Consider the following 23,771-nt stretch of genomic DNA (forward strand, 5'->3'; position numbering starts at 1 on the left):
GCTGCCACTAAGGCAGCCTCCTCTTGACTATCTGGCTGCGCCAGCAACGTCCTTGGTCGGTGGCAGGCTCTCCCACTTTGGCGACGTGTGGTTTCAACACGTCTCCGATCAGTGGGTGCGGGATATCATCTCCCACGGCTACAGGATAGAATTTTCTTCCAGCCCGCCAAACAGATTTTTTTCTGTCCACTCCCCCCTGCTCCAAAGCCGCCGCCTTCTCACAGGCCGTGGCATCCTTGCAGGCCAACGGAGTAATTGTTCCGGTTCCCGCCCGGGAACGGTTCAGAGGTTTCTACTCAAACCTCTTCCTAGTCCCCAAGAAGGACGGTTCCTTCCGGCCCATCCTGGATCTCAAGCTTCTCAACAAGCATGTTCAGGTGCGGCGCTTTCGCATGGAATCTCTGAGATCGGTCATTGCCTCAATGACCCAAGGAGATTTTCTAGCATCCATCGACATCAGAGATGCTTATCTGCATGTGCCTATTGCGGTTTCACACCAGCGTTGGCTACGCTTTGCAATCGGAGAGGAACATTTCCAATTCGTGGCTCTCCCCTTCGGGTTAGCCACGGCCCCTCGTGTTTTCACCAAGGTCATGGCAGCAGTGGTTGCGGTTCTGCATCTCCAGGGGTTGGCAGTAATCCCCTACCTGGACGACCTTCTAGTCAAGGCCTCATCCAGTGCAGACTGTCAGCGGAGTGTCTCGCTCACTCTCGCCACGCTTGTTCAATTCGGGTGGCTTGTCAATCTGCCCAAGTCCACTCTGACCCCGACCCAGGAACTTACGTACCTAGGGATGCAATTCGAGACTCTGCCGGCACTTGTGAAGCTGCCCTTAGTCAAACAGCAGTCCCTTCATCTGGCGGTGCGCTCTCTGTTGAAGCCCCGCCATCATTCCATCAGGCACCTCATGCAGGTGCTGGGTCAGATGGTGGCATCAATGGAAGCGGTTCCCTTTGCCCAGTTCCATCTGCGTCCCCTGCAGCTGGACATTCTCCGCTGTTGGGACAAGCGGACCTCTTCCTTACACAGGCTAGTGGCTCTGTCGCCACAGACCAGGAGCTCTCTTCAGTGGTGGCTTCGGCCCCTCTCTCTGTCTCAGGGACGCTCCTTCCTGACTCCGTCCTGGGTGATCCTCACCACGGATGCCAGCCTCTCCGGCTGGGGAGCAGTATTTCTCCACCACCGAGCACAGGGCACTTGGACTCCGTCCGAATCAGCCCTCTCGATCAATGTGCTGGAAATCAGGGCTGTTCTTCTAGCTCTCGTAGCCTTTCACCACCTGTTGGCGGGCAAGCACATTCGAGTCCAGTCGGACAACGCGACAGCGGTTGCCTACATCAATCACCAGGGCGGGACTCGCAGCCGCCTGGCGATGTTGGAGGTTCAACGAATCCTTCAGTGGACGGAGGACTCCAAGTCCACCATATCCGCAGTCCACATCCCAGGCGTAGAAAACTGGGAGGCCGATTATCTCAGCCGTCAAACCGTGGACAGCGGCGAGTGGGCCCTGCATCCGGCAGTGTTCCGATCAATCTGCCGCAAGTGGGGCACCCCGATAGTGGATCTAATGGCATCCCGGCACAACAACAAGGTCCCGGTTTACGTGGCTCGCTCCCACGATCCTCAGGCCTTCGCAGCGGACGCGCTGGTTCAAGATTGGTCCCAGTTCCGTCTGGCCTACGTGTTTCCCCCTCTAGCTCTCTTGCCCAGGGTTCTGCGCAAGATCAGAATGGAGGGCCGTCGGGTCATAATCATTGCTCCGGACTGGCCCAGGCGAGCTTGGTACCCAGATCTGCTCCGTCTGTCCGTAGAAATGCCGTGGCATCTCCCGGACCGCCCAGACCTTCTCTCTCAAGGTCCGTTTTTCCGCCAGAATTCTGCGGCTCTCAGATTGACGGCGTGGCTCTTGAGTCCTGGATCCTGACGGCTTCAGGCATTCCTTCTGAGGTCATCTCCACTATGACTCAGGCTCGGAAGTCTTCCTCAGCCAAGATTTACCACAGGACTTGGAAGATTTTCCTGTCCTGGTGTCGCTCTTCCGGCCATGCTCCTTGGCCGTTCTCTTTGCCAACCATCCTGTCTTTTCTACAGTCCGGTCTGCAGCTAGGACTATCCCTCAATTCCCTCAAGGGACAGGTGTCGGCTCTGTCGGTATTATTCCAGCGGCGTATCGCCCGACTGGCTCAGGTGCGCACCTTCATACAGGGCGTATCTCACATCATTCCTCCTTACCGGCGGCCTTTGGATCCCTGGGATCTTAATTTGGTCCTCACGGCCTTACAGAAACCCCCCTTTGAGCCTCTTAGGGAGGTTCCCTTGTTTAGACTTTCACAGAAAGTGGTTTTTCTAGTGGCCATAACTTCTCTCAGGAGAGTCTCTGATTTGGCTGCGCTCTCTTCGGAGTCACCTTTTTTAGTGTTTCACCAAGACAAGGTGGTTCTCCGTCCGACTCCGGACTTTCTCCCTAAGGTGGTGTCTTCTTTCCACCTTAACCAGGACATTTCATTGCCTTCCCTTTGTCCGGCCCCTGTGCATCGCTTTGAGAAGGCGTTGCATACCTTGAATTTGGTGCGGGCGCTCCGAATCTATGTGTCACGCACCGCCGCTCTTAGGCGGTGCACCTCTCTTTTTGTGCTAACCACGGGTCAGCGCAAGGGTCTCTCGGCTTCTAAACCGACCGTAGCTCGTTGGATTAGGTCGGCCATCTCCGATGCCTACCAATGTTCTCAGGTGCCCCCACCGCCAGGGATTAAGGCGCACTCGACCAGAGCTGTCGGTGCCTCCTGGGCTTTCAGGCACCAGGCTACGGCTCAGCAGGTCTGTCAGGCTGCCACTTGGTCTAGTCTGCACACCTTTTCGAAGCACTACCAAGTGCATGCTCATGCTTCGGCAGATGCGAGCTTGGGCAGACGCATCCTTCAGGCGGCTGTCGCCCATTTGTGAAGTTAGGTTTTGCCTACTTCTCAGTTTTGTTTATTTCCCACCCATGGACTGCTTTGAGACGTCCCATGGTCTGGGTCTCCCATAAGGAACGATGAAGAAAAAGAGAATTTTGTTTACTTACCGTAAATTCTTTTTCTTATAGTTCCGACATGGGAGACCCAGCACCCTCCCTGTTGCCTGTTGGCAGTTCTTGTTCCGTGTGTTTCACCGGCTGTTGTTGTAGACAGAGGTTCCGGTTTTTCCGAGTTTTACTCTATCTCTACTTATGGGTGGATGTCCTCCTTCAGCTTTTGCACTGAACTGGTTAGATTGTCATCCAGGGGGTGTATATAGCCCGGAGGGAGGAGCTACACGTTTGAGTGTAGTACTTTGTGTGTCCTCCGGAGGCAGAAGCTATACACCCCATGGTCTGGGTCTCCCATGTCGGAACTATAAGAAAAAGAATTTACGGTAAGTAAACAAAATTCTCTTTTTTTTTTCTTTGACCAACTTCTACATTTTTTCTTCACCCCTTAGATAAGTTCACAGAAAAAAAATCACCAAAAATAATGCCAACAGCCAAGAAAATGGTCAGATAATGGCAAAAGCACATGCAAGATGCATGCGGCCCCCCATGATAAAGGTTGGAATCTCATAGGTGCAAAATGCCTATAAAACAACCACTCCCAGCCTAATATGTCAGGAGGGGGAGGTTGCCGGCATAAAACTGCACACTAATAGGATCTAATATAGGGCGTCAGTCACACAGATATGTGCAAAGCTGACGCCCTATATTAGATCCTATTAGTGTGCAGTTTTTGCATGTGCTTTTGCCATTATCTGACCATTTTCTTGGCTGTTGGCATTATTTTTGGTGAGTTTTTTTCTGTGAACTTATTTTGACTATGTCCTTTGATGAGCTTTTCACCCCTTAGATAAAAGTAAAATTATACATGTTTTGTATCTAGAAACTTGTACCGACCTGGGACATCATAATCCCAGGTCAACTTTACCATATTGTGAACATAAATCAAAAAACAATCATGCATTCGCACTTTTTTTTGTAATTTCACCACACTTGGAATTTTTTTCCTGTTTTCCAGTACACTATATGTTAAAACTAATGATTTCATTCAAAAGTACAACTCGTCCCGCAAAAAAATAAGCCCTCTTATGACAATATTAATTGGAAAAAAAATAAAGTTATGGCTCTTGGAAGAAAGGGAGGAAAAAAACTAAAGTGGAAAATCGCCAGGTGGTAAAGAGGTTGTCTATGTAGTTATAACAATGTTACGTGAAGCCTGGAACCACGCTGGCCCCGGAGGCGAGTATATAGGCTTAGTTATTTTTATGCGGGCACACATGGGGAATGAAAAGGAGTTGTCCAAATATTTGACAACTTTATTAACCCCTTCATGACCAATGACGTCCCTATAAGTTATTGGTCGTATACGGCCCTTTAATCCTGGCTGATTCTTGTGGCGAGGTGAATCCACAGAAGTGAGATGACTCACTTTTAGAAGCTGCAGCACTATTTGCCCCTTCTTTTTCATTTGACTCCCTTTCCCCCCTCTCCTTATACTTTTAATAGTGGCTTTACTTTGTTACTTCAATCAGCTGGCATTCTGTCTTGCTTTGACCATGATGAGTTTGCATGGTGTCGAGTGACCCATGAGTTCAAGAAGAAGCTGTTTTTTTGCAGTGCTTTGAAAAAGTATTCTGACTTAATGAACGTCTCTAATTTTTTTCTGTGACTCCCACAAACGTTAAAGAAAACCTGTCACCAGATTTGGCCCCTATAACCTGCAGCCACCACCACCGGACTCTTATATACAGCATTCTAACATGCTGTATATAAGAGCCCAGGCCGCTGTGTAGAACATAAAAATCTCTTTATAATACTCACCTAAGGGGCGGTGCGGTGCAGACTGGTCAGATGGGTGTCTCCGTTCTCCAGTATCGGCGCCTCCTCTCTTGGCCATCTTTGTCCTCCTTCTGTGGCCTGGGTGCATGACACGTCCTACGTCATCCACACTAGCCGGCATTGAGGTCAGATCAAAGTATTGTAGTGCGCCTGCGTGGGACCTCAATACCGGCTAGTGTGATTTTTTATTTATTTTTTTTTTACGTTCTACAGTGGCCTGGGCTCTTATATACAGCATGTTAGAATGCTGTATATCAGAGCCCACTAGTGGTGGCTGCAGGTTATAGGGACCAAATCTGGTGACAGGTTCCCTTTTAATGTATCTTTATTGGGATTTTATAATCTATACCAACACAGAGTAGCAAGTATTTCTAAAGTGTAAAGGAAAGGATATATGGTTTTCCAAATATTTTAAAAATATAAATCTTAAAATTGTGACGTACCTTTGTATTCTGACCTCTATAGTCTGATACCCCCAAATAAAACCCTCTTTACGTGTTATCATTGTGTTATATCCTGCATGTCCTTCACTTCACCTTACTTGGAATCTTGGACGTCTGGAGAGTTTATTCAATAACTTTCCAGTATGGATTAAAAATAAAAAAAATATATATATATATAATTTTCTTTGTCGCTCCATTGGGAGACCCAGACAATTGGGTGTATAGCTATGCCTCCGGAGGCCACACAAAGTATTACACTAAAAGTGTAAAGCCCCTCCCCTTCTGCCTATACACCCCCCGTGCTCACGGGCTCCTCAGTTTTTATGCTTTGTGCGAAGGAGGCAGACATCCACGCATAGCTCCACAGCTTAGTCAGCAGCAGCTGCTGACTAGGTCGGATGGAAGAAAAGAGGGCCCATAACAGGGCCCCCAGCATGCTCCCTTCTCACCCCACTTTGTCGGCGGTGTTGTTAAGGTTGAGGTACCCATTGCGGGTACACAGGCAGGAGCCACATGCTGTTTTCCTTCCCCATCCCTTAATGGGCTCTGGGTGAAGTGGGTTCCGGATCGGTCTCCAGGCACTGGGACCGTGCTCCCTCCGCAGCCCCTGGGAATCTGCTGGATAGGAGCCGGGTATCGTCAGGGACAAGGCCCTGCTACTGTGAGGTACTCTGTGTCCCCGTGGGGACAGCACATGGAGCGCTGGTGCCATACACATTGCAGCACTGCTGGGTGTGTTAGTGCGCCGGGGACTATCGCGCATGGAGCGCTTGTGCCATACACTTTCCAGCACTGCTGGGTGTGTTAGTGCGCCGGGGACTATCGCGCATGGAGCGCTTGTGCCAGACACTTTCCAGCACTGCTGGAGGTGTTAGTGCGCCGGGGGACTACCGCGCTGCCGCGCTTATTGCCGGCCGCGCTTATAACTTTAGTCCCCGGCTTCTGCGGCCTAGTGTCGTTTATTCCCGCCCACAGGCCTGCCAGTCAGGGGAAGGGCGGGACGCTGCACAGATCGTCAGCGCCGAGGGCTGGAGCATACATTAGTATCCTCCTCCCTCCTCACTCAGTACACTGGGGCACTAGATTCCCGCACTTTTCTTGGGCACGCCCACGGTCCCCTCCTCCCCACAGAACGCCGGCAGCCATTCCTGTCAGCGATTCAGACGCTGGAGAGGAGAGACAACACAGGGAGACCCAGGCAGGGAATCTGGTGATCACACAACCGCTCTCAGCGGTCGGTAAGCAGCACCTGTGGTGCTGGCCCCACTGAGTACCGAAGTGTATATATATATATATAGGCTTATAGGCTATACATTTGCACTGTACGGTCGCTCTGTTGATTTTTGGCTATATACCCTCCTGGTTGTTCTCAGAGGAGACATGTCATCCGCAAAAAGCAAGGGTGCCAAAGCACAGGCGTACTTTGCAACCTGTACCTCTTGTACAGCTGTACTACCGGCAGGTTCCACTGACCCTCATTGTGTGCAATGCTCGGCCCCTGTGGCACTTACTCAGCCGGAGCCTCTGCTACAGGTGGCCCAGGTGGAACCACCTGCTACCACTGTCCAGGTGACAGGGACGGAGTTTGCAGCCTTTGCTGACAAACTGTCTGAGAGTATGGATAAATGGTCTGCTAAAATACTGGAAGCATTGCAGTCCAGACCGGTGATTCAGGCCCCGGGCACTGTCCAATCCTTGACCCCTGGTCCCCCTCATTTGGAACAGCAAAGTGCCCCTGGGGTAACCCATAGGTCACATGGTGAGGTCTCTGACACGGACCGCAGTCCCAGGCCGCCCAAGCGGGGTCGCTGGGAAATTCCCTCCACTTCATCACACTGTTCAGGGTCCCAGCAGGGGGACTCTCTGGAGGATGAAGCGGAGGTATCAGATCAGGATTCTGATCCTGAAGCCGCTCTCAACCTAGATACACCTGAAGGTGACGCAGTAGTGAATGACCTTATAGCGACCATCAATCAGGTGTTGGATATTTCTCCCCCAGCTCCCCCAATTGAGGAGTCTGCTTCTCAGGAGAAATTCCGTTTCAGGTTTCCAAAGCGTACATTAAATATGTTTCTGGATCACTCTGACTTCAGAGAGGCAATCCAGAAAAACCGAGACTGTCCAGACAAGCGTTTTTCCAAGCGCCTTAAGGACACACGTTATCCCTTCCCCCCCGAGGTTGTTAAGGGCTGGACTCAGTGTCCTAAGGTGGATCCTCCAATCTCCAGACTGGCGGCTAGATCCATAGTTGCAGTGGAAGATGGGGCTTCACTCAAAGATGCCACTGACAGACAGATGGAACTATGGTTGAAATCCATCTATGAAGCTATAGGCGCGTCTTTTGCTCCAGCATTCGCAGCCGTATGGGCGCTCCAAGCTATCTCAGCTTGTCAGGCGCAGATTAATGCAGTAACACGTACATCTGCCCCGCAAGTGGTGTCCTTAACCAATCAGGCGTCGGCGTTTGCGTCCTACGCCATTAATGCTATCCTGGACTCGGCGAGCCGTACGGCGGTGGCATCCGCCAATTCGGTGGTACTCCGCAGGGCCATGTGGCTACGTGAATGGAAGGCAGACTCTGCTTCCAAAAAGTTCTTAACCGGTTTGCCATTGTCTGGCGACCGCTTGTTTGGTGAGCGATTGGATGAAATCATTAAACAATCCAAGGGAAAGGATTCATCCTTACCCCAGTCCAAACCAAACAGACCTCAACCACGGAAGGTACAATCGAGGTTTCGGTCCTTTCGGACCGCGGGCAGGTCTCAATTTTCCTCGTCCAAAAGGCCTCAGAAAGGTCAGAGGAACTCCGATGCATGGCGGTCTAAGTCACGTCCTAAAAAGACCGCCGGAGGAACCGCTCCCAAAGCGGCCTCCTCATGACTTTCGGCCTCCTCAAACCGCATCCTCGGTCGGTGGCAGGCTCTCCCGCTTTTGCGACACCTGGCTGCCACAAGTAAAAGACCGATGGGTGAGAGACATTCTATCTCACGGTTACAGGATAGAGTTCAGCTCTCGTCCTCCGATTCGTTTCTTCAGAACATCTCCGCCCCCTGACAGAGCCGAGGCTCTTATGCAGGCGGTGGGCACCCTGAAGGCGGAAGGAGTGGTGATCCCTGTTCCTCTTCAGCAACGGGGTCACGGTTTTTACTCCAACTTGTTCGTGGTGCCAAAAAAGGACGGATCCTTCCGTCCCGTTCTGGACCTAAAACTGCTCAACAAGCATGTGAAAACCAGGCGGTTCCGGATGGAATCGCTCCGCTCCGTCATCGCCTCAATGTCCCAAGGAGATTTCCTGGCATCAATAGACATCAAAGATGCTTATCTCCACGTACCGATTGCACCAGAGCATCAGCGCTTCCTGCGCTTCGCCTTAGGGGACGAACACCTTCAGTTCGTGGCACTGCCTTTTGGCCTGGCGACAGCCCCACGGGTCTTCACCAAGGTCATGGCAACAGTGGTGGCAATCCTACACTCTCAGGGACACTCGGTGATCCCTTACTTAGACGATCTCCTTGTCAAGGCACCCTCTCAAGGGGCATGCCAACACAGCCTGAACATTGCTCTGGAAACTCTCCAGAGTTTCGGGTGGATCATCAATTTTCCAAAGTCAAATCTGACACCGGCCCAATCACTGACATATCTTGGCATGGAGTTTCATACTCTCTCAGCGATAGTGAAGCTTCCGCTGAACAAACAGCGTTCACTACAGACAGGGGTGCAATCTCTCCTTCATGGTTAGTCACACCCCCTGAGGCGCCTCATGCACTTCCTAGGGAAGATGGTGGCAGCAATGGAGGGAGTTCCTTTTGCGCAGTTTCATCTGCGCCCTCTTCAATGGGACATTCTCCGCAAATGGGACAGGAAGTCGACGTCCCTCGACAGGAACGTCTCCCTTTCTCGGGCAGCCAAAGCTTCCCTTCAGTGGTGGCTCCGCCCCACTTCTCTGTCGAAGGGGAAATCCTTCCTGCCCTCATCCTGGGCGGTGGTCACGACGGACGCGAGCCTGTCAGGGTGGGGAGCGGTCTTTCTCCACCACAGGGCTCAGTGGACTTGGACTCAGACAGAGTCCTCCCTTCAGATCAATGTTCTAGAGATAAGGGCAGTGTATCTTGCCCTAAAGGCGTTCCAGCCGTGGCTGGAAGGCAAGCAGATCCGAATTCAGTCGGACAACTCCACAGCGGTGGCATACATCAACCACCAAGGCGAGACACGTAGTCGGCAAGTCTTCCAGGAAGTTCGGCGGATTCTGCTGTGGGTGGAAGCCACAGCCTCCACCATATCCGCAGTTCACATCCCGGGCGTAGAAAACTGGGAAGCAGACTTTCTCAGTCGCCAGGGCATGGACGCAGGGGAATGGTCCCTTCACCCGGACGTGTTTCAGGAGATCTGTTGCCGCTGGGGAATGCCGGACGTCGACCTAATGGCGTCCCGGCACAACAACAAGGTCCCGACATTCATGGCACGGTCTCAAGATCACAGAGCTCTGGCGGCAGATGCCTTAGTTCAGGATTGGTCGCAGTTTCAACTCCCTTATGTGTTCCCTCCTCTGGCACTGTTGCCCAGAGTGTTACGCAAGATCAGGGCCGACTGCCGCCGCGCCATCCTCGTTGCTCCAGACTGGCCGAGGAGGTCGTGGTACCCGGATCTGTGGCATCTCACGGTCGGCCAACCGTGGGCACTACCAGACCGACCAGACTTGCTGTCTCAAGGGCCGTTTTTCCATCTGAATTCTGCGGCCCTCAACCTGACTGTGTGGCCATTGAGTCCTGGATCCTAGCGTCTTCAGGATTATCTCAAGAGGTCATTGCCACTATGAGACAGGCTAGGAAACCAACGTCCGCCAAGATCTACCACAGGACGTGGAAAATATTCCTGTCGTGGTGCTCTGCTCAGGGTTTTTCTCCCTGGCCGTTTACCTTGCCCACTTTTCTGTCCTTCCTTCAATCCGGATTGGAAAAGGGTTTGTCGCTCGGCTCCCTTAAGGGAAAAGTCTCTGCGCTCTCTGTCTTTTTTCAGAAGCGCCTAGCCAGACTTCCACAGGTACGCACGTTCCTGCAGGGGGTTTGTCACATCGTCTCTCCTTACAAGCGTCCATTAGAACCCTGGGATCTGAACAGGGTGCTGATGGTTCTTCAGAAACCACCGTTCGAGCCAATGAGGGATATCTCTCTCTCACGCCTTTCGCAGAAGGTGGTTTTCCTAGTAGCAGTCACTTCACTTCGGAGAGTGTCTGAGCTAGCAGCGCTGTCATGCAAAGCCCCTTTCCTGGTGTTTCACCAGGACAAGGTGGTTCTGCGTCCGGTTCCGGACTTTCTCCCTAAGGTGGTATCCCCCTTTCATCTCAATCAGGATATCTCCTTACCCTCTTTTTGTCCTCATCCAGTTCACCAATGTGAAAAGGATTTGCACTTGTTAGATCTGGTGAGAGCACTCAGACTCTACATTTCTCGTACGGCGCCCCTGCGCCGCTCGGATGCACTCTTTGTCCTTGTCGCTGGCCAGCGTAAAGGGACACAAGCTTCCAAATCAACCCTGGCTCGGTGCATCAAGGAACCAATTCTCGAGGCTTATCGTTCCTCGGGGCTTCCGGTTCCCTCAGGGCTGAAGGCCCATTCTACCAGGGCCGTGGGAGCGTCCTGGGCTTTGCGGCACCAGGCTACGGCTCAGCAGGTGTGTCAGGCGGCTACCTGGTCGAGCCTGCACACTTTCACGAAACACTATCAGGTGCATACCTATGCTTCGGCAGATGCCAGCCTAGGTAGGCGAGTCCTTCAGGCGGCGGTTGCCCACCTGTAGGACGGAGCCGGTTGCGGCTCTATTATGAGGTATTATTTACCCACCCAGGGACTGCTTTTGGACGTCCCAATTGTCTGGGTCTCCCAATGGAGCGACAAAGAAGAAGGGAATTTTGTTTACTTACCGTAAATTCCTTTTCTTCAGCGCTCTATTGGGAGACCCAGACGATTGGGGTATAGCTACTGCCCTCTGGAGGCCACACAAAGCACTACATCAAAAGTGCAAGGCCCCTCCCCCTCTGGCTATACCCCCCCCCGTGGTATCACGGGTTCTCCAGTTTTAGCTTTGTGTGCGAAGGAGGTCAGACATTCCATGCATAGCTCCACAGATTTTAGTCAGCAGTAGCTGCTGACTATTTCGGATGGAAGAAAAGAGGACACATATAGTGTCCCCAGCATGCTCCCTTCTCACCCCTGGATGGTGTAGTAAGGTTGAGGTACCTATTGCTGGTACAGGGCTGGAGCCTGACATGCTGTTTTCCTTCCACATCCCCTTGTAGGGCTCTGTGGAAGTGGGATCCTGCCGGCCTCTCAGCTCTGACGCCGGGCTCCATCCACAGACCCATTAGAACCTGATGGAGACGGAGCAGGAGTACGATCAGGGACAGGCCCTGCATCATACAGGTACTCTGTGTCCCCGGCAGGCACAGACACACTCCGGGCTGGCTGGGTGTTGTAGTGCGCCGGGGACCGCAACGTTGGAGTTAGTGTCCCTACAGATTACTGGGGGATTTTTTGTGTATGGGAACGCAGCGCCGACCCCCTCTGGACCGGGCGGCGCTGCTGTGACTTGTGGTGCGCCGGGGATCCGCCGTCCGCGCTTTTACGGCGGCGGCGGTTATAAATTAAGTCCCCGGCTTTTTGGGCCTAGGACGCCGGCAGCTCCGATTCGTTCCCGCCCCCACCCTGTCAATCAGGGTAGGGGAGAGACGCTGTTCGCTAGCAGCGACGAGGGCTGGAGCCTGATTTACATGCTCCAGCCCTCACACTAGGCACAGAGGGAAGCAGGCTTCCCGCTCTTAGCCAGGAACGCCCAGGGCCCGCCCCCCTTCTCTCTCAGGACGCCGGCAGCCATTACATGCAGTCTGGCTGGAGGAAGGACGCAAGGCTCTGGGAGACCTGGACTAGGGGCTATCTGGCGACCACACACCCGCTTTTTAAGCGGGCGGTAAGCGATTTTTCTGTGCTGGTCCCTCTAGTGCCTCACGGTGTATCGGTGTACTGTGTAGGATATAGAGATATTGTATTTCTTGTGCTGTGAGGTCGCTTCTGGCTGCATCTCCCAGATCTCTCTGTGGAAGCAACAACATGCCATCCTCAAAACGCAAGGCTGCCAAGGCTAGGGCTGTGTATACTGCGTGTGCTGCATGTGGGGCTAATCTACCAGCAGGCTCCGATGACCCCCATTGTGTGCAATGCTCCGACCCGGTGCTGCTTCGCCAGCCGGAGTCAGGAGAGGTAGTGACCCAGGCTGAGACGCTTGTAAGTTCTGCCCCGGTGACAGGGACAGACTTTGCAGTTTTTGCTGAAAATATGTCTGTGTCTATGGCAAAAATCCTTGAAACCTTGCAATCTATGCATGGGGCTCAGTTTTTGGGCACGGCGAGGCCTCTGTCCCCGGCTTCACAGGCCGAGGATTATGACTCAGATGATAGCCCCAGCCACCCTAAGCGAGCTCGCTGGGAAAGACCCTCGACGTCATCACACTGCTCAGGGTCTCAGCGCAATCAGTCTCCCTGTGATGCGTCTGATGAGAGTGATCAGGAATCCATTCCTGGAACCCCTCTCAACCTGGATACTCCTGATGGGGATGCCATGGTAAACGACCTTATCTCAGCCATCAATAGGCTGTTGGATATTTCTCCCCCAGCCCCTTCAGCAGAAGAGGCGGCTGCGGAGCAGGAGAAGTTTCGTTTCCTTTATCCCAAGCGTAAATTGAGTGCTTTGTTGGATCACGCTGACTTCAGAGAATCAATCCAGAAGCACGACGCTCACCCAGAAAGGCGTTTCTCTAAACGATCTAAAGATACGCGTTTCCCTTTCCCCCCTGAGGTGGTCAAGCGCTGGACACAGTGTCCAAAGGTAGACCCCCCGATTTCCAAACTCGCAGCTAGGTCCATAGTTGCAGTGGAGGATGGCGCTTCACTTAAAGATGCCAATGACAGACAGATGGACCTTTGGTTAAAATCTGTCTATGAAGCTATCGGCGCGTCGTTTGCTCCGGCATTCGCAGCCGTATGGGCACTCCAGGCTATTTCAGCTGGCTTAGCAAAAGTGGATGCTATCATACATCCAGCAGTGCCGCAAGTGGCACACCTTACCACGCAGATGTCGGCGTTTGCGTCTTACGCTATCAATGCGGTCCTAGAATCTACCAGCCGCACCTCAATGGCGTCCGCCAATTCGGTAGTTTTGCGCAGAGCCTTGTGGTTAAAGGACTGGAAAGCAGATGCTGGTTCCAAAAAATGTTTAACCAGTTTGCCTTTATCTAGAGAGAGACTGTTTGGCGAGCCATTGGCTGATATCATTAAGCAGTCCAAGGGTAAAGACTCCTCTTTACCACAACCCAGAACAACAAACCTCAGCAAAAAAAGTGGCAGCAGAGGTTTCAGTCCTTTCGAGGTTCGGGCAAGACACCATTTACCTCGTCCAAAGGGACTCAGAGGACGCAAAGAAACTCAGATTCGTGGCGGGCTCACACGCGCCCCAAGAAAGCAAATGGAGGTACCGCTTCCAAAGCGGCTACCTCATGACTTCCAGCCCCCTCCCTCCGCATCGCCGGTCGGGGGCAGGCTCTCCCGCTTTTCCGGCATTTGGATGTCACAGGTCAAAGACCGGTGGGTGACGGACATTTTGTCTCGCGGGTACAGAATCGAGTTCAATTCTCGTCCTCCAGCTCGGTTCTTCAGAACCTCCCCACATCCAGACCGAGCAGATGCTCTGCTGCAGGCGGTGGACTCCCTAAGAGCGGAAGGAGTGGTGATCCCAGTCCCTCCTCAGGAACAAGGGCAAGGGTTTTACTCCAATCTCTTTGTGGTTCCAAAAAAGGACGGCTCGTTCCGTCCTGTTCTGGACCTAAAACGGCTCAACAAACATGTGCACGCCAGGAAGTTCCGGATGGAAACCCTGCGTTCTGTCATTGCCTCAATGTCCAGAGGAGACTTCCTTGCCTCAATAGACATCAAAGATGCTTATCTCCACGTGCCAATTGCTACAGAACATCAACGTTTTCTACGTTTTGTGATAGGAGACGACCATTTTCAGTTCGTAGCTCTGCCATTTGGTCTGGCGACAGCCCCACGGGTCTTCACCAAGGTCATGGCGGCGGTGGTAGCAGTCTTGCACTCTCAGGGACACTCGGTGATCCCTTACCTAGACGATTTATTGGTCAAAGCTCCCTCTCAAGAGGCATGTCAGCACAGCCTGAATGCTACGCTGGAGACCCTACAGTCTTTCGGATGGATCATCAACTTTCCAAAGTCGATCCTATCACCGACTCAATCACTAACGTATCTTGGCATGGAGTTTCATACTCTAGCAGCGATAGTGAAGCTTCCGCTGAACAAGCAGCGGTCACTACAGACAGGGGTGCAATCTCTCCTGCAGGGCCAGTTGCATCCCTTGCGGCGCCTCATGCATTTCCTAGGGAAGATGGTGGCAGCCATGGAAGCAGTTCCCTTTGCGCAGTTTCATCTGCGCCCACTTCAATGGGACATTCTCCGCCAATGGGACGGGAAGTCAACGTCCCTGGACAGGAAAGTCTCGCTTTCCCAGACGGCCAAGGACTCCCTACAATGGTGGCTCCTTCCCACCTCATTGTCTCAGGGAAGATCCCTCCTGCCCCCATCCTGGGCAGTAGTCACGACAGATGCGAGTCTGTCAGGGTGGGGAGCAGTATTTCTCCACCACAGGGCTCAGGGGACGTGGACTCCGCAGGAGTCCACCCTTCAGATCAATGTTCTGGAGATCAGGGCAGTGTATCTTGCTCTACTGGCCTTCCAACAGTGGCTGGAAGGAAAGCAGATCCGAATCCAATCGGACAACTCCACAGCGGTGGCATACATCAACCACCAAGGAGGGACGCGCAGTCGGCAAGCCTTCCAAGAAGTCCGGCGCATTCTAACGTGGGTGGAGGACAGAGCATCCACCATATCCGCGGTTCACATCCCAGGCGTAGAAAACTGGGAAGCAGACTTCCTCAGTCGCCAGGGCATGGACGCAGGGGAATGGTCCCTTCACCCGGACGTGTTTCAGGAAATCTGTCGCCGCTGGGGAGTGCCGGACGTCGACCTAATGGCATCCCGGCACAACAACAAGGTCCCGGCATTCATGGCGAGGTCGCGCGATCAAAGAGCTCTGGCGGCAGACGCCTTGGTTCAAGATTGGTCGCAGTTTCAGCTCCCATACGTGTTTCCGCCTCTGGCGCTCTTGCCCAGAGTGCTACGCAAGATCAGATCCGAGTGCAGCCGCATCATACTCGTCGCTCCAGACTGGCCGAGGAGGTCGTGGTATCCGGATCTGTGGCATCTCACGATCGGTCGACCGTGGTCACTGCCAGACCGACCAGACTTACTGTCCCAAGGGCCGTTTTTCCATCAGAATTCTGCGGCCCTGAACCTGACTGTGTGGCCATTGAGTCCTGGATCCTAGCATCTGCAGGATTATCTCAAGGAGTCGTTGCCACAATGAGACAAGCTAGAAAGTCGAATTCGGCTAAGATCTACCACAGAACGTGGAAGATTTTCTTATCCTGGTGCTCTGCGCAGGGAGTGTCTCCCTGGCCATTTGCATTGCCCAAGTTTCTTTCCTTCCTGCAATCGGGGTTAGAAAAGGGCTTGTCGCTCAGCTCCCTTAAAGGGCAAGTTTCGGCACTATCCGTGTTTTTTCAGAAGCGTCTAGCACGTCTTTCTAAGGTGCGCACGTTCCTGCAGGGGGTCTGTCATATTGTGCCCCCGTACAAGCGGCCGTTAGATCCATGGGATCTGAACAGGGTACTAGTTGCTCTCCAGAAGCCGCCCTTCGAGCCTCTGAAGGAAGTTTCTTTTTCTCGGCTGTCACAGAAAGTGGCGTTTCTTGTTGCGATCACATCGCTTCGGCGAGTGTCTGAGCTGGCAGCTCTGTCATCCAAGGCTCCCTTCCTGGTGTTCCACCAGGACAAGGTAGTGCTGCGCCCTATTCCGGAGTTTCTCCCTAAGGTCGTATCCTCTTTTCATCTTAATCAGGATATATCCTTGCCTTCTTTTTGTCCTCATCCGGTTCACCGGTATGAAAAGGACTTACGTTTGCTAGATCTGGTGAGAGCACTCAGAATCTACATTTCCCGCACGGCGCCCATGCGCCGTGCCGATGCACTTTTTGTCCTTGTCGCTGGTCCGCGCAAGGGGTTGCAGGCTTCTAAAGCCACCCTGGCTCGATGGATCAAAGAACCAATTCTAGAGGCCTACCGTTCTGCGGGGCTTCCGGTTCCTTCAGGGCTAAAAGCCCACTCAACCAGAGCCGTGGGTGCGTCCTGGGCATTACGTCACCAGGCTTCGGCTCAACAGGTGTGCCAGGCAGCTACCTGGTCCAGTCTGCACACTTTCACCAAGCATTATCAGGTGCATACCTATGCTTCGGCGGATGCCAGCTTAGGTAGAAGAGTCCTGCAGGCGGCAGTGACACCCCCGTAGGGGAGGGCTGTTTTGCAGCTCTAACATGAGGTATTTCTTTACCCACCCAGGGACAGCTTTTGGACGTCCCAATCGTCTGGGTCTCCCAATAGAGCGCTGAAGAAGAAGGGAATTTTGTTACTTACCGTAAATTCCTTTTCTTCTAGCTCTTATTGGGAGACCCAGCACCCGCCCTGTTGTCCTTCGGGATGTTTTTTTGTTGTTTGCGGGTACACATGTTGTTCATGTTGAACGGTTTTTCAGTTCTCCGATGTTATTCGGAGTTAATTTGTTTAAACCAGTTATTGGCTTCCTCCTTCTTGCTTTGGCACTAAAACTGGAGAACCCGTGATACCACGGGGGGGGTATAGCCAGAGGGGGAGGGGCCTTGCACTTTTGATGTAGTGCTTTGTGTGGCCTCCAGAGGGCAGTAGCTATACCCCAATCGTCTGGGTCTCCCAATAAGAGCTAGAAGAAAAGGAATTTACGGTAAGTAACAAAATTCCCTTCTTCTTCTAGCTCCAATTGGGAGACCCAGCACCCGCCCCTGTTTTTTGTGTACACATGTTGTTCATGTTGAATGGTTTCAGTTCTCCGATATTCCTTCGGATTGAATTTACTTTAAACCAATTTAGAATTTTTTCCTCCTTCTTGCTTTTGCACCAAAACTGAGGAGCCCGTGAGCACGGGGGGTGTATAGGCAGAAGGGGAGGGGCTTTACACTTTTAGTGTAATACTTTGTGTGGCCTCCGGAGGCATAGCTATACACCCAATTGTCTGGGTCTCCCAATTGGAGCTAGAAGAAAAGGAATTTACGGTAAGTAAACAAAATTCCCTTCTTTTTTTGTCTGTTTTTAATGGAAAAAACAATGTTATGCGTAGTATCAGACAGCAGGTTTACACTTTTGTATATTTTTTTCCTTATTTTTCTAGGAATCCATATATTCTGATGAAGTGTTGCCACATGTAACCTCACCACTAAAGTCTCTGAGCAGACTGCTGTATGATGAACTTATAAAATCAATTCTCAAAATTATTGAGAAATTAGATCTATCTTTGCAAAAGCAGGAATCTGGGCAAGAGGTGAGTCTTTTTATTTAGGGACGGTTTAACCATTAAGCTATTTGTTTTTGGGAGGTTGGAGATGTTTATGTAGTAAGATGCCTATATAGAGACAACTTATTCCATAGTGCTATACACAGATTATAATTATCTTCACTCAATTCAATTCTGGCTCAGTTTGCACCTTTTCCTCTCCGCAATAAGACCCTATTTCTCTGTCGCTTTCATTGGGGGACACAGGACCATGGGTGTATGCTGCTGTGACTAGGAGGCTGACACTAAGTGAACATAGAAAGAGTTAGCTCCTCCCTGGCAGTGTACACCCCGAGCCGGAGGCGGATCTATGCCAGTGTTTTGCTTAGTGTCATAGGAGGCTGAAGTGGGCCCATATCTCTGTGGGCCAACCTCAGCCTAGGCTAACCTCAGCCTAGGCTAATGCTTTTTCCGTTTTTTCGTGCTATACGGCGCCGCTCAGCCTTCTCATCATTCTACGCTTTTTGGCTCTTCTGCAGGGTTAAAGTCCCTGCATCAGAGAGAACCCTCGCCTTCTTCCCTACAGGGTACCGTCCCCAGGGTTGTCTGAGGCTCGAGACGCCAGGCCCTATCCCCCTCCTGAGCCATTGTACCACCCCAGGGGCTGCTTGGGGACCGACATTTTTATTTTTTAAGGGCACACACTCCCCGTCGACCCCTATGGTACCATCCCAGGGGGTGTTTCTGGTGGAGGCGGCGAGGAATCTCTGCACAAGATGTCAGCAGGCTCGGCAGCGCAGGAGCGCTCACAGCACCAGGCCTCCCCCAGCATTCTTTCCTTATACCCTGGGCCCAGGCAGAGGATCTGGCACTGCAGCGCAGGAGCGCCCTGCAGTCCCCCTCACAGCCCCCCAGCATCCCTCCCCTGACGCTTTCCAGGAGCAGTCTGCACTCACCGGGGGCCGCCGCTCACTAATTTAGTCCCCGGCTTCGGGCCTACCTCGGGCCGGAGCACTCCTCCCCCCGTTTGCGTGCGCGTCTTCCTTGGCCCGCCCCCCGCATTTTCTGCCCAGAGACAGCCAGCTCATCTTCTTAGCATGCCCCCCCCCCCCCCCCGCAGTAAAAAAAAAAGAGAGGCAAAAGCCCGCGCTTTCCTACAAACGGCTCACCTCAGCACAGGCAGGCCGCTGAGCAACAGCATCTTTTTTCCTGCGGCTGTCCCAGCTACTCTGAGGCCCCTGCTGACCCGGGAAGGACACAGGCCTGGGTGAGTGCTGCTCCTGATTAGGACCAGCGACCCTTTTACCTTTTTTTTTTTTTTTTCTTTCCTCCTATCTCCTCCCTAGTGTCCCTAGTAGGAGTCTCCTGAGCAGCCATGCCTAACTCTAAGCCCTCCCGATCCAAACAGGCCCCCTTTATAATGCATTTTGCGTGCTCGTCCTGCAACGAAAAATTCTCCCAAGGCCAGGCTACCTCCCTCTGCTCAGCTTGCGTTGCTGATCCGCAGCCCACGCAGATTGCCCCAGACGCCGCCAGCCCCCCCGTCAACGTCGCTACTGCAGCAGTACAGGACGCCCCGGGCCCCAATGCGCTCCCTCCCCCGGAGTGGCTGACTTCTCTCTCCCAGTCGGTGGATTCTCTGTCACGGGCGTCTCTGACAATCGCGCAGGCTTTGCAGTCGCTCTCTACGCTCACCCATGCCCCACACAGAGGGAGCAGGTCCTATTGCCATTCCATACAGGTTCAGACAGTCCGGCACCCTTTAGGTGATATCCATTAACTACTTAGGAACCTGAACAGAAACCCTTTACCTATGTGTATACACAGCAGCATGTATCCCTATATGAGACAGTGAATATCACTTAGAGGACAACTAAATGCAACACTATAATATATAGGCACGAGCTTAACCTGGACACGGACACTACTCTGCTATACTTTATAGGATACTGGAGCAAAATATTGCCCCCCTCTATCTCTTAACTAGACCCAGTAACAGAGCAAGTATATATAAAACGGTGGCTATACCGGAGTATAGAATATGACTGAGCTGAACCAATGTAGCGGTCTTACATATAATTTATGATCCATAGCTCTAAGATTGTATGGTTAATTATACTTTTGAGTAACCTTTCCTTGGTACTCGCCGCAGCGCATCTCCTAGTAACAGCTCACCTTGCCTAATTACCACAGATGGTCCTTTTGATGAAGACCATAATATGGTTGAAACGTTAAAATTTTGGACATCATATGCATGAATTCCTTTTTTTAAAAATAAATATAAAAAGAAACCTTTTGTGTCTGACTACATTGAGGTAGTGTGCCGGAGCTCTCCTTTTATTATTCTACGTATTTTCTCCTGAGCACCTATATGGTGAAGCAGGGTCCTCCCTCCCTTTATGCCCCACAGGTCCAGCCGTCGCAGGACGACAGTCGGTCTGACCCAGACCCGGCTACTGGAGCGCGGAAGCGGACCCGCTCGGTCTCGTCTTCCAATTTCTTCCAGAGGTCTCTCTCCCCTCCAAGGCCCGAGTGCCACTTGTCTCCGGGGCCGTCTGATTTTTCAGGAGAAGAGTCGGATGCAGCCTCACTGCTGGTCTCGGATCAGGCAGCTGATGTCAGGCGTATGGTGGACAGCCTGGTCGACGCGGTGAATACGACACTGAAGCTCCAGCCGGACAATACCATCACCCAGAGCTCACAGATATCTTTCAAACGAGTTAAACGTGTCCACAGGTATTTCTGCGATCATCCGGAATTCGCTGAGATCTTACGCAAGCACAGACAGCAACCGGACAAGACGTTCAACAATGGTAAGTCGATTGATTTACACTATCCCTTCCCCGAGGATCTCAGGAAAGGATGGGCAGGTTCACCGGTGGTCGACCCTCCGGTCTCCCGCCTGGCCTCGCATACAGTTCTATCTTTGCCACAGGGGACATCGCTCCATGACGCCACGGACCAGAACATCTAGAGATTAGGCAGCAGGCGCTGCCCTGTCGCCGGCTTTCGCCACCGTCTGGGTAGCGAAGGCCATGGTGACATGGGCCGACACCCTCCGCAGAGGCCTTCGCTCACAGTCTAGCGATCCCGAGCTCGTCAACATGGCGGCACAGATTGTTCTAGCGGGTGAGTATATCATTAACGCATCTCTGTCTACAGCCAACTGCGCAGCACAAGCGGCCAGCAATACGGTGGCAATCCGCCAGGCGGTCTGGCTCAGAGCCTGGAATGCAGACGCGGCTTCAAAGAAATCACTTACCGCCCTTCCATTTGCAGGAGGCCGGCTGTTTGGGGACAGGCTCGATCAGATTATCGCCGAGGCTACGGGAGGAAAGAGCACCTCCCTTCCCCAGCTGAGACCAAGACGTATCCCGCGCCGCCAGCCGACCTCAGGTTTTTTGTCCTTTTCGCAGCTTCAGTTCCACTACACAGCCTAGGAGGAACAGATCCCCACAGAGAAACAGTAAGAACCCGTCCTTCAAAACAAATCCATCCTGGCGTTCTAGACCATGCCAGCCAGCCAAAGCAGCATCTAGATCTCAGCGATGATACTCCAAATGAATCGTGGTCTTCGCGCGCCAGCGCAGAACAGGTGGGGGGGCGCCTTTCTCTTTTCCAACACGTCTGGCTGTCTTTGATCACAGACGCTTGGGTCAGAGAAATCCTAGTCTCGGGATACAAGATAGCGTTCTCGTCAATTCCTCCAAGTCGTTTTTTCCTTTCCCATCCTCCCGAGTCAGACGCGCGAGTTCGCCCTTTTCTTCACTCCATCGAATCTCTGCACCGCTCAGGGGTCATGGTTCCGGTGCCAAATTTTGAACGGTTCAGGGGAGTCTACTCAAACCTCTTCGTTGTCCCCAAAAAGGATGGCTCTGTGCGCCCTGTTCTCGACCTCAAGATCCTCAACAGGTACGTCAGACCCCGAAAATTTCGCATGGAGTCCCTCCGATCGGTGATTGCCTCCATGGAGGTCGGCGAATTCCTCGCCTCTCTGGACATACAGGACGCATATCTGCACATCCCGATTGCACATCAGCACCAGAAATTCCTGCGCTTTGCCGTGGCAGACGATCATTATCAGTTTACTGCCCTACCTTTCGGTCTTGCGTCTGCGCCCCGAGTATTCACGAAAGTCATGGCCGCTGCCATGTCGATCCTGCACTCCAGAGGAGTTTTGGTGATTCCGTACCTGGACGACTTGCTGATCAAAGGGTCCTCTTTCAACGACTGTCTTCTATGTGTCCAGGTTACCATCGATACTGTGTCCCGGCTCGGTTGGCTCATCAATCGGAAGAAGTCCTCTTTGACCCCGGCCCACCGGATCACCTTCCTAGGCATGGAGTTCGATACCATCCAAGGACGCGTGTCCCTCCCACAGGAAAAGATTGTCTCCCTCCGGAAAGATATCCAGACCCTCCACCACTGCAGAGCGGTGTCCATACGATTCTGTATGAGAGCCCTCGGTCGGATGGTGGCGGCAATAAAGGCAGGCGGTTCCGTTTGCTCGCTTCCACCTTCGCCCCCTTCAGCTATCTCTGCTGCACAAATGGGACAAGTCTCTATTCACCCAACAGACAAAATCTCTCCAAAAAGAACGTCATTCTTACCGGTAGACTGGCAGACAGTCACCACCGATGCCAGCCTTCTGGGCTGGGGAGCGGTGTTCCATCATCACATGGCTCACGGGCAGTGGTCCTCCCAGGAAAGCCGGCTCACGATCAACGTTTTGGAGATCAGAGCGATCCTACGAGCCCTGCAAGCCTTTCAGCGCCTTATACAGGGGTCTCCAATCAGAATACAGTCGGACAATGCCACAGCAGTGGCATACATCAATCACCAGGGCGGCACGAGGAGCGTCATGGCGATGAGAGAGGTGAAGAAGATCATACAGTGGACAGAGTCGCACCACTCCAGGATCTCCGCGGTACATATCCCCGCCATGGAAAATTGGGCGACCGACTACCTCAGCAGACAGGGTCTGGCGTCGGGCGAATGGTCTCTCAACAGAGAAGTTTTCAAACAGATCTGCCACAGATGGGGGACTCCGGATGTGGACCTCATGGCCTCGCGGTTCAACAATCAAGTTCCACAGTTCATCTCCCGTTACCACGACCAGCAGGCGCAAGGAGTCGACGCCCTCATTCTTCTGTGGAATCAGTTCAGACTTCCGTTCATCTTCCCACCGCTTCCACTGATCCCAAGAGTCCTCAAGAAAATTAAGGCAGAGGGCATTCCAGTGATTCTCATCGCCCCAGAATGGCCCAGGCGAGCGTGGTTCGCAGAAACTCGCACCGCTCGTCGCAGACACCCCATGGCGGCTTCCAGATCGGCCAGACCTGCTGTCTCAGGGTCCGCTCTTCCATCAAAATTCAGGGGTTCTCAATTTGACGGCATGGCTCTTCAATTCTGGCTATTAGCTCAGTCAGGCTTTGCTCCAGGAGTGATACAGACTATGATCAGGGCTCGAAAGCCTTCGTCGTCAAAGATCTACTACCGCACCTGGAAGGCCTTTTTTCAGTGGTGTGAGCTCAACGGCAATCCCCCCCCCCCCCCCCCCCGTTAGTTTTGTCTCTCCCGACACTACTGGCGTTCCTTCAGACAGGTTTTCAAGCGGGTCTCTCGCTGGCAACTATCAAGGGGCAGGTTTCGGCTCTATCTGTTCTTTTCCAGAGAAATCTAGCATCACGTCCACAGGTCAAGACCTTCATCCAAGGAGTCGCCCATCTGAATCCGCCTTATCGGGCTCCGCTCGAACCATGGGATCTTAATTTGGTTTTAGGATCCCTCCAACTGGCTCCATTTGAACCGCTCAAAGAATCTTCATTCTCACACTTATCCTGGAAAAGTGGTCTTTTTGGTGGCGGTCACTTCAATCAGGAGAACGTCTGAACTGGCAGCTCTTTCGTGCCGTTCACCTTGTTTTTCACCAGGACAAGGTTGTCCTGCGCCCATCTCCTGCGTTCCTGCCGAAGGTGGTGTCTCCTTTTCACCTGAATGAAG

The 23,771-nt window shown here is 52.7% G+C and overlaps 1 protein-coding gene across 1 annotated transcript in view; it reads left to right on the forward strand.

Annotated features, from left to right (window-relative positions):
* PRKDC (protein kinase, DNA-activated, catalytic subunit) overlaps positions 1-23,771 on the forward strand; it is a 527,347-nt gene that overhangs the window by 167,985 nt on the left and 335,591 nt on the right. The window contains exon 16 of the mRNA XM_075353287.1: positions 17,667-17,816. Within this exon, the coding sequence (XP_075209402.1) occupies positions 17,667-17,816 (150 nt within the window). The remainder of the gene's footprint in view (positions 1-17,666; positions 17,817-23,771) is intronic.

Source organism: Anomaloglossus baeobatrachus, chromosome 6 (genome assembly GCF_048569485.1).
Source record: "Anomaloglossus baeobatrachus isolate aAnoBae1 chromosome 6, aAnoBae1.hap1, whole genome shotgun sequence".
Taxonomy (NCBI): Eukaryota; Metazoa; Chordata; class Amphibia; order Anura; family Aromobatidae; genus Anomaloglossus; species Anomaloglossus baeobatrachus.